Genomic DNA, 11,011 nt, shown 5'->3' on the forward strand with positions numbered 1-11,011 from the left:
TTGGACTTGACATAACTATAATCACGTTGTTGCTCTTTTGGGATAGCTTTGGAAATATGATCCACATTGATCTTTCACGAATGGGACTAGATGATTATTGCAGGTGGACTGAAACCAAATGGTTTGTAAAGTCTTTTAAGTATAGTCAACTAGACTATTAACTATTCTAACTTGATTCGATCAACAATTAACAATTGGTTACCTAGATAAGCTAACGCTAATGCTTTGCAAGTAGTTAAGAGAAAGTCAATATTACAAACCAGGAAACATGCCTCACTTAACTCTGCGTATGATACTTTTTCTGACGACATCCTTTCATCCCTCACTTCCTAGCCATTATCTAAGATCAATGAAATAAGGCGACCAATATATTGTCTTCGGCATAGCATCATACGTACCACTTGAATCGATCTTCGGGGATTATTTTCGGTGAGCCTTAAAGTACAATCTACATAACTATCGGAAAAACCTCAAGCGCTATCCACTTTCCCGGATTCACACTTACGTGTTGGCGTGAGGCGCGAGGCGCCATGCATGGCGAGGCTTGCCAATTCATATTATTGACATTTTGTCAGTTTCCTCAGGGCCCAGTGCGCTCAGGTACCTGTCTAATTTCTCGAATACAAACTTGTCCAACTAGATTCCAAGACGGCCTTTGCCGATCAACTAAGCACTACGAGGAGTATACCCAGGTCCCATGAACACTGTTCCCAAAACCTGGAATTGACACGCCGTTACTTTAGGTAGGTATTCACCTTACAATGGAACCTGTACGTAAACTCTAGACTCGTGATAATATTTCCGAAGCTATTTATGTCAATCCACTGCGGGTTGCTGCAATCGATCAAAGAATCGGGAAGACAAAAAGATCATCGGCTCCACGTCTCTAGACCTGAGCTGTTATTATTAGCTGTCACGGCAAGGAACATCAGATTTAATATGCATAGTAGACTTTTAAGAGCCACTTACCACATTATCTCCCGAGCAATTACGCGTAACGGTTCCGATTGTCAAAATGTGGACTGTGGACTGTTGATGAATCCCAAAAAGAAAAATTCTGCAGTATGCATGCAGGGCAAAGACGCAAATGTGTGTTGTGCGTACCTGGTCATGTCTCAAATAAGGTTATATCCAAAATATATTGTGTGTTGTTGATCTTTGCTCTCTACATGATAGGGGCCAAGTTAGCGTTAATCCATATTATATGTCCCATATTCCGTTACGGGTAAGTATTGAAGGGTCTCTACCGAGAAAGACGTCTGTAAGGTTGCAGGTCGCAGAAGAAGACAGCGAATAGGGTCGTATATGAGTTAAAGATAGATATGATATAAGTGGTAATTCCGAGAAAACAGGAGCAACGCAGTCGTGTATAGTAATATAAAAGCTGATAGGTCAGGTTTTGGTCGATTGATGAACCCCACCACCCTTTAACAAAATAGTGTACCTACCTACCTATGTAAGCTGCAAGCTAATGTCGACCAATGTAAGCCATTGTAGACGTGCCCATGATACCATGCAGCCCATGATGCACCCTTGCAAAAAGACCCCTTGTAAGACTGATGAGATTTTACATACATCCTGACCCCTACCTGACCGTGGTCTCACAAGTTCTGGGAATACAAGATTGTGGCAAAGGTTTCGGAGCCTAAGCAAGCCAAGGTCATGCTGTCGCCACGGGATGGAGCGTTGGGCTCGTGTTAGTGTGCTACTGACGCTACCGACGCTAACTGACACAACCGCGCGCCGAGAAAGTCTTTTTCGTCTTTTTTTGGTTCCTTTTTTTCTCGAATATTTAACTTTCAGCCATTTCCCGTTCCCGTCCCGGTTTCGTTTGTTTTAGTTTCACGTCTTCTCTACGATTTAGAGGTTGATAAGTTTAGGCGAACCTATACACTATCTAGGGATAAACTTCTAAAACTTATTCTTAATTTTGTTTATTTGTGGTTTACATACATATTGTTTAACTACCTAATTGTGGTAAAAAAGGGAAACTCGTCGCACAAATCGCATATACATACGGCGCTATACAAAATATCGTCGTACCGTTGTACCTACCTACATACAAGTCGTACCTACCTAAAAACCCTACGGAATTACCGTTTTCCAAGCTTTTCTTTTTCAGCACAGCCAGCAGCAGAGCAGCCGAGCCACTTACCTAGTTCACTGCCCCCACACTGCCCACTGCATAAGTGTAGGTGCCTCATAGCCGAAAGACCCAATTACGCGGGACCTTCCTGTCGTATTAGAGTTCTGAACGTTCTGGGCCCTGCAGCCATTGCCTTATCGGCCCTTATCGATAGAAGTAGCGGCCTCCCGAACGATCGAAAATCCGGTTTAGATAACCGTAGAACTACCCTTGACGTTCCCCAGCGTTCGTGGGTTCGTGACGTAAGCGGCATCGCGATTCCGGTTGTACCCCCTGTCGTCGCTCTCCATATCTAGATCCGAATCCCCATCATGTGGTTCTACACTTCAACAGGTTAGCTTTTCCTCCACACTCTCTACAAATACCAATTCAACATAAACCTCCTGTTTATTTATTCATTTGGTTGCGAGGATAATCCTCTACATACCACTTGTCTCTATCCTACCCAATAGTATACTATCAATCATCAATTGTCAATTATCGTATACATCAATAAGTCTAACATCATGGCTACCTACTACGCAGCTCCCCGCGAAAAGCGTTATCACAAATATAAGAAGGTTCTTTACTTAGAACCTCCCACCAACGGTAGCAAGACCGTTCGCACCCGCGTTACCACAATCGTCCCTCCCCCTGAGCCCGAACCCGAGTTTGTGCACTGTCCATCACCCGCCCCAGCGCTCCCAGAGCCCAGGTATACGCCGCCACCACCGGTAGTCGTCGAACCTCTACCGCCGCCACCTCCTCCGCCCGCATCTGTACACTACTCTCCTCCGCCCGCATCTGTACACTACTCTCCTCCACCCGCATCTGTACACTACTATCCTCAGCCCGAGCCCGAGCCCGAGCCTGTACGTGAACCGTCACCGGACGTCGGGATTGAGGTCATCGCGGTAGACGTAGACCCAGACCAGTCCAGCAGATCCGGCAGGTCCAGGTCTTCGAGGAGCTCCAAGAGCTCGTCGCGAAGCTCCAAGTCGTCGTCGCGCAGCAGCACCAGCGGCCACAGCAGACATGGTCGAGAGCGCGAGGTCTACATCGAACGGGAACGCATGGTGCCCGTCCGCGTACCCGTGCCTTATCACGTACACCACGTCGAGTACGAGCAGCCCCAGCAAGACTCGTTCCGTTACATAGAAGCTCCCAGGCGGTATGAGCCCCCGCGACGACGGAGTCCAGATCACGAGATCGTCATCGAAGATCATCGTCACCGGAAATACATCCGCGACGGCTGAACGCAACACCCCCTGTGGATCTAGCCTGTATTATAATATATATTACGACACATGTTTTATTTACCCCATCATGAGATATGGACTGGAGTTTGGATTTAACGTTTTAAGATTGTCACGAGACTACGAGTACGAATCCGTACGGAAGAAGTCATGATTTAAGTCTGGGAATTTTTTATATAACTACTTGGAACTTGGAGCCTCAGAGAGAGAGAGAGAGAGAGAGAGAGAGAGAGAGAGAGGTGGGGAACTTGGAGTTTGAAAGTACGTTTTGAGTTCGCCTGTACACATTTACGGGGACATACCGACTGCCGGCCAGGCTATTTCCTATACTAATACTTTATAATGTACATGCCGGAGCAGCAGTACTGCCCGGACTGTTTAATGTTAGGCGGTAGTGGTACTACCCCATACAATTAGGACTGAGACTTAGAGTTTACAGTCTTCAATGTTCCACGTTAATATGAAATATTAACTATTCAAATAATACCTCGAGCTTTGATACACTTACGTGGTGCCTAGCAAGATAGTATATTAGTCCCTTGCGGACCAACGAAGCTGTTCCCACCCCCTCTAGGTCCACCTCGCGATACAAGGTAAAAATTCCCACTTGCCCACCTAGGTATACTACATATCAAGTCTCCAGCAAGTCGTTCACCGCCATATTCCCTATTCCCTATTCCCACCTTGGTCGGCCGGTCGGGCTGGGCATTTTGAGTTGTACAAGAGGCAAGCTGCTGCGTTGTACAAAGAAAAATCAATAAAGGCCCCCGCGCTGCCGTGGAAATTTCCGACGGCACGCAACAGGAGGATCGCAATTGGCACAGATGTTGTAGCCGCCAATTGCGGAGACTTGTTGGAAAAGTGTCAAATCTGTATTTGGTATTTTGTATCTCGTATCTTGTAATAGATCATTTTCAGGGGTAATGCATCGGTACCCGATTCGAATTCAAGATCCCTGGGTAGACTAGACATCCCAGCAACAGGTATCCCGAAAACCCTCATGGTCGATGGGCTCTACAAGCACCCTTCGTCTACCTAAGGCATCTACACAGGTCATGAAATTGCATTTCCAGTGAACCTCTTGCATTACTTACTTACTTACTTACTAGTCATGCTTTAGTTCTTGAAATGCGTGATGGGATGACAACGGTATAAAGGGTGACTACATACCTTAGGTACCTAGGTTAGGTACATAACGTACGTAGCAAGGCTAAATCGTGATTGATTGTTCATTGCATGTGTTTGTTGAATTTATGCAATGGTCAGTCAGCCTGATTGCACTGGCGTTTACCAATAATACCTAAATAAGGGGATGATACATAGGCTGATTACATAAGCGTGAAATAGGGGTAACGTTCAGCAGTCTACCCGTCTAGGTAGGTAGTCATCTGGCTTGTTTAACACAATCATACACACATGTCTGCAACTATCCGCCAATAGACGTGGCCATTCCATTATCAAATCTATCATAGTGTTGATCTACGTAAGTAAGTAAAGTACATATAACCCACCGTTTTCGCAAAAGTCATGGATAAAGACGACATGTAACTATTCATACTATCTGACTTGTACACTTATAATAGGATATATATATATAACCAATATCATGATGCACATTTAGCACTTCTTTTATCTTCAAATTCCAGATCATTAGCAATACACATCATCCAATATCACCCACTCATTGGATGCTATTCCCAATGAATGTTTCTGTAGATTCGTCAGGCTATTTTTGCACGTCCTTGGAGGAGGTATTTATTCATGCCTTCGTCCTTCTAATCTACAAGATTCTTTCCTACATATTTCTACTGTTCATGGCTTTTCAAATCTGCCTATTCAACCTTTGGACACCACCACCAATTCCATTTTCGCAGACCTATTTCAGAACTTACCTTCCATATCTAAGGCATTTCTTCCAGCGTTTCTTAAAGGACTTCGTCTCAGAAAAGTCCAAAAAGAAAGAGAGTGGGATCTGGATTACTCCGTGGCACGAACATCGTACGAGAAAATGTCTTGTCTTTACTGACATGAACAGGGGATCTCGATTATCTAGGTATGGTTCTATATCACATGACAGAATATTTTCCAACAGGCTAACTATCAACAGGCTAACTAACACCACGACATCAAGCACGTCATCTTCCGATTGACTGGCATATTAGTCTAAGACAACAACAGAAGGACGCTGTTGAACATAGCCACTATGTACTGGGACGCACACCATCACAGTTCCTCATTATCGATCATGACAGGAAATACTCTTGTTAATAACGGTACCAATCTCAACCTAATGAACAGAAACAAGAAATAATAGTAGTAACCAGGGCATTGTTCCCCTCGCATCCCCCCTATCCCTTAGGCGCCTCATGAACTCCCGTCATAGGCTCATCCATTCATCAATGGGTATCATATCATAAGCCGTTAACCCTGAACCACCAACTCCTGAACAAAAGAAAATAACAATGATACAAGAAAGAATAACTAGAATAGCGCCAACTCCCCGAAATATCCGAAAAGAAACCTGTCAAATCACCGGCAGTGGCGGGACCGGGAAGTTTTTATGCCTGGCCAGCATCATCCAAGAAATCATCAAGTACCTGGAAATCAAATATAGGCATGTCTCCAGCATCGGCTATCTCGCCATTGACCTGGCCCCCTGGCCTGGCTTGGCACTGAGAAGTGTTCACCGGGGACAGGTCGGAGGTTGCTGGATTGGTGTCAGCTCCCTCTCCCTCTTGGCCTTGATCTAGCTCTCCGCCTCGAGGGGCTTCTTGAATCTCAAGGCCTCTCTGGGAAGACGGAGTAGCCTGAGCCTGTTCCGAGGCGGCCTCACCCTGGGCTTGGATGGGTGTGTTAGAGCGGCGCTGCGTAAAGTTCTGTGCAGAGTCCTGCATGAACATGGAGCCTTGGAGTTGACTCTGTACTTGGCCAGAGTATGGAGGTAGAACCTGAGCGAGGTTCTGTCCAGGTATCTGTTCTGCCGGGAACCCCTGTGTGCCCTGGCCGCCCTCCAAGATTTGCATCTCCAGAAGGTTGATTCTCTCCTGGAGAGCCGCATTTTCGCTGGCAAACATGGCGATCGTTTGGCCGCGGCTGTCGATTTCATCCTGCTGGATGTTGACTCTCGTGGCAAGTTCCTGGACCTGCTGGGCTAGCGCCGCATTTTGCTCTTGGAGCTTCTGCACATTACTTCTAGCAGTTTGCAGCGCATCCTCCTTCTTCTGGCGGCTCTTACGAGCCGAGACTCTGTTCTGGTCTCTGATATGATCGGCCTTGCATCTCGAGATCAACTCGTTCCTGATGCGTGTCGCCTCCTTTCTTTCCTCGGACCATGAGTCAAGGATCTTTATCTGCCTCATACCAGGTCTCCATTGCAGGTTGGAAGAATCCGAAATTGACAGGTCGCCCTCTCCGTCTTTGTTGGCCCGTGTCTGCTTCTTCCTTCCCTGTCTCTTCGTGACTCTGTGAGCAGAGTCCCGCTCCGGACCGGACGCAGCAGAATCGGCGCCACTTCCGGAGGAAGAGTTGGCCAAGCCTGGTCGGCGCTCAACCGTAGGCGGTCTTGAATTTAGGGGACGGCTGGCCGCGGGCATTGGGCCAGATCCGGGAGTGGGCGCCAGAGCAGACATTGGGGCCTGACCAATGTGATATTGGTGGGGCATACCTTGGCTTTGGGGGCCCAGTGGCATACCAGGGGTGTTCTGGTCTTTGAAAAGAATTAGCAAATTTATACATTTCATTACTCTTCATTGTTACTTACTGGTCACATGAGAGCCATAGGCTAAGGCCAAGTTCATGTTGCCTGCCCAGCCTTGGTAGCCCTGGCCCATAGGGGCAGCGGCCATTGACCCGAACATGGCCGGGGAGAGAGGTGAGATAGGCGACATTGATGGCTGAGGGGTAGGGGGCAGATGGGGCACGGATGTCATAAGGCCCATTGACGACATAGGACTCGCCGACGCCATTCCCGAAGCCATTCCTCCAGGAGTTGTCATAGCAGACGTGCTGCTGACATTGTTGTATGCCATGCCGCTTGTCTGGCCAATTGACAAGTGGTCGGAAACGCCGCCGTACTGGGCATACATGTCGTTGGGTCCCGGAGTAGGAACACGGGGATTGAAATCAGGGTTGCTATATTATGTTAGCTCTTGTGTCTATCAAGGATGTTATTGAGGTACTATAACTAACCTCTGTCCCTGCCAGGTAAAGCTGTCTTGACTCATCTTGTCGTTGGGGCTTTTCAACGTCGTCTCTGAAGATAGGTAAAGGGTAATGGCGAATTAAAGAGGGATGCTGGAAGTTATGATGTAATGTTAGATGTGTAATGGTGGATGTGTAGGGGGGAAAGGGCAAGACTTTACATGAATTTATGTAGACTAGTAGGTAGGCCCTAGACAGAAAGAGTCAGCAACTGGTCGCGAAAATATTGTAATATTGTATCATGAGTCTTCATTGTCACTCAAGCCTAGTCACTGTTGAACAATAGTTTGGATGAAGATATCATACCTAACAGACTCTGATGCTACGCAATGTAGACTCAATTGAAGTAAGACAAGGTAGTCTCGTGACAACGAGTATCCTATTCAAGGTTAAAGGTTAGAGACCATCTGATGTATGTAACAAACAATTCAAGACGCGACTTGACTAAGGAAAGTTGTGGTAGGAGGTAGGAAAGTAGTATTGAGTAGGTGGAAGAGACTTACTAGAGGTAGGATTGATCCTTTGGATTAATCCTGTTGGAATAACAGTATGACCCGCGACTGGTGAAGGTCGTATCGGTCAAAGTGTGTAGTAATGGGTGAAGGGTAAAGTGTAAAGGGTGACTAGAGGGTAAGGTGTTATGTTATTCTTGTTCTGGCTGTAGTGATAGCAGAAGAAGAGTTGTGTGAAGAAAGGAAAGGTTGAAGGTGATTGGTTAGGATTGGCCGGGGGCTCTATTCTTTTATAATTATTTTAGAGAGGCTGTTTATCGCCATTGGAAGTTAGGGAAGTTGGGAAACATAGGTACGAAACAGGTACGAAACATAGGTACAGACCTAAATTCAAGTGGAAAGACCGTCCGTCACTTCCTCTAGCGCTTCGGTTGCTATACGACGGACCGCTAAAGAAAGCTCTACAGTCATGCACAGACGTAATTTGCTAGTCTTATCAGTTTGTTCCTTCCTCCGGAGGGCGACGAACCTGTGAATGGGGCCATTTGTTAGCCCCCCCTTTTTCGGTGAATCAGTAGCAATCACAATTAGCAGCTGTCATTCCACTCACCTACAGTCACCTACAGTTACCTACAGTTATCTACAGACATTTACAGACTGACACTCACAGTCTGATACAGTCACTTACTTTCCAACAATGACTTAAAGAGGCAAGCACACCTGGTCATGCACAGACTGTTACTAGGTACCACAGATAGAAAACTTCAACCTCAGATGATAATTATGGGGCAATACATTTTTTTGGGGAGCATCCTAAGAATCGCTGTGGCAATTGCGATAAGAAACACCAAGTGACAGACTCGTTCTTGAAACAAACTGCCCTAGTTATTAATCGAGACGCGTTGGGTGACCCTTCCCCCATAACCGCGTACATACAAGTGACGTTGTTAGTAAACAACAACCTTAGGTAAGCTTCGAAAGAGCCTCATGTACATAGGTACGTAATTATTCCTAAACCACGAAACTAATGCTGTGGTGGGTAAGTGTTGATATTCTGTATTTCGAAATATTGTTTGTTTACTGGCGATAACATAACTCAAGCATCAGCTAATATTTTCCCCTCTACACTCCGAGGCTTCTATCCTTCCTACGTCCTATCCTACTATGTCCCTAATTCTCTCCGCCAAAATACATCTACAAGAGTAAAAGGCACCGATCAAAGTACACCAAACACTGCCGCTTTCTAAAGCATGCCCGAGACCAATTCAAGGTAACAGGAACCGAAATAACACAAACAGCTGAGAATATATTACAGACGCTAGTTGTGTTATGTCGAGTATCAAAGATCAACTACTGCCGAAGATGTTGGAACAAACAAGTTGCGAAATTACAATTTGCCCCGTTGCCTACAAACCTAACCTGAACATATACTAAATATCCCAGAATACGGAGTAAGGTTCAAAGATCTACATATAAACCTCTATCATATAACTCAAGCAGTTAAATGCCACAAAAGGCGGATACTATTTGGTTACTCTTGGATGAGTATGGGAGACGATATAGTGTATAGTGGTGTTCAGCTGATATTGTCCTAGATAGAATCCGAAGTGTTCAGAGTGGCTAGCTTATGCAGAAGATTTTGTAAGGCCAGACCCCTTAACCAGCTATTTTCGCCCCGGCACTATTCTCGTTCCGCTTCCCTTGAGCACCTAATCTGTTGTTTCCTCGGTCGACACATCTTCTGTCGAGCCGTCTCTACGCCACGGAGCTATATAAATCGTTTCGCGAATGGGGAGCTCGGCAATTTCAATCTCAGGGTCTGTGTAATAGTCATAGTCGCAATCATCTACCGGTTCTCCGCAATTATGGCAGGGTCGTGCTCTGCAGTAACAACTTCAAAAGCAGGAATATTAGTTATTTGCTAACCTAGTAATATGGAATGGCACAAAGGGAGTTAAGATGGGAATGTAAGCTTACGTTACAGTGCAGTCGTCGCTATCGTAGTCTTCTAGAATTGTATTGCATTTGCAGAAGCTCTTTCGGCCTTGTTTCTTAGCTGGCTCTTGTAGGCTATCATCCAGGGAGGATTTTGACTCGTTGCCATCCTTCATACACTTGTTGCAAAAGGGCAACCCAGCTTCATAGGTGGGAACGGAACTGCCGAAGGTATTGTGATTCTCGGAGATAGCGACGGCAGCATTGTTGTTGATATGGCCAGAACTGTGAGGGTTATTTGTTTCTGCGCGTTTTGCAATAAGCTCTATAGAGAGATCTTCGCCAATTACGGAGGCCATCTGCGATACGAAGGCGATAATTGTGTTGCAGCAGCGCGGGGCGAATTCTTTGCCATTAAAATACGAAATGTACATGCATCGTAAGCATTCCACGCAGTAGATGTGGGAACAAGATGCCTCATATATGAAGCTGGGAGGGTGGGAGTCAAGGCAGGCGTCGCACAACACCACGTTGTCGATGCACGAAAAGGTTGATTGACTCATCTTGAAGGTCGTAGACGTCAAAGATTGCATGAATGATAGAGGAGGGCCGATGTTAGGATAGATTAAAAGTCAACCGTGCTTAAGTAGGGGGTATTGGAACGTGGTTGAAATAAGTCAAGTTGGTAGAATGGCATTTGGGAAGATATAGGAAGATGGTCAAGTTCTGAAAGGCGTTACTAAGTGGGAAGGCAAGGAAAATATTTTGCCAGCTGGTTTATATCCAACTCACGAGGGAGTGGACAGATCAATTAGCGTGATTTTTATGATAATCCTGGGAGAGCAAAACTCGTGATTAAGTTGATAAAGACTCATGCTGTTGCAAGGACACAACTTGGCTTACGCACCTGTATACATCTACTATGATGAAGGTCTGGGACGTGGGACAGCTTTATTAGTTGTACATACATATTTTGAAAACCTACAAGCTCTGGTTCGCGAGAAGAATATTTGATTGCTACAGATTCATACCCCTTATGCCAT

General features: G+C 45.8%; 3 protein-coding genes across 3 annotated transcripts; 1 reads left to right on the forward strand and 2 right to left on the reverse strand.

The window, feature by feature from the left end:
• Positions 1-2,652: 2,652 nt before the first annotated feature.
• On the forward strand, positions 2,653-3,381 carry F5Y00DRAFT_258463 (uncharacterized protein; the record flags this gene model as incomplete). Its single annotated transcript, XM_048010711.1, has 1 exon — positions 2,653-3,381. The coding sequence occupies one exon, from the start codon at positions 2,653-2,655 to the stop codon at positions 3,379-3,381; it is 729 nt and encodes a 242-aa protein (XP_047868543.1).
• A 2,150-nt stretch (positions 3,382-5,531) lies between these two features.
• F5Y00DRAFT_227154 (uncharacterized protein) lies at positions 5,532-7,821 on the reverse strand. The gene has a single exon (XM_048006436.1). The coding sequence runs from the start codon at positions 7,119-7,121 to the stop codon at positions 5,940-5,942; it is 1,182 nt and encodes a 393-aa protein (XP_047868544.1). The 5' UTR covers positions 7,122-7,821; the 3' UTR covers positions 5,532-5,939.
• A 1,921-nt stretch (positions 7,822-9,742) lies between these two features.
• F5Y00DRAFT_273183 (uncharacterized protein) lies at positions 9,743-10,572 on the reverse strand (the record flags this gene model as incomplete). The annotated part of the gene is made up of 2 exons (XM_048013127.1): positions 10,011-10,572; positions 9,743-9,914 (listed from the first exon to the last, which is right to left on the reverse strand). The coding sequence occupies exons 1-2, from the start codon at positions 10,559-10,561 to the stop codon at positions 9,743-9,745; spliced, it is 723 nt and encodes a 240-aa protein (XP_047868545.1). The 5' UTR covers positions 10,562-10,572.
• Positions 10,573-11,011: the final 439 nt, after the last annotated feature.

Source organism: Daldinia vernicosa (genome assembly GCF_022497035.1).
Source record: "Daldinia vernicosa strain CBS 139.73 unplaced genomic scaffold F5Y00scaffold_6, whole genome shotgun sequence".
Classification (NCBI taxonomy): Eukaryota; Fungi; Ascomycota; class Sordariomycetes; order Xylariales; family Hypoxylaceae; genus Daldinia; species Daldinia vernicosa.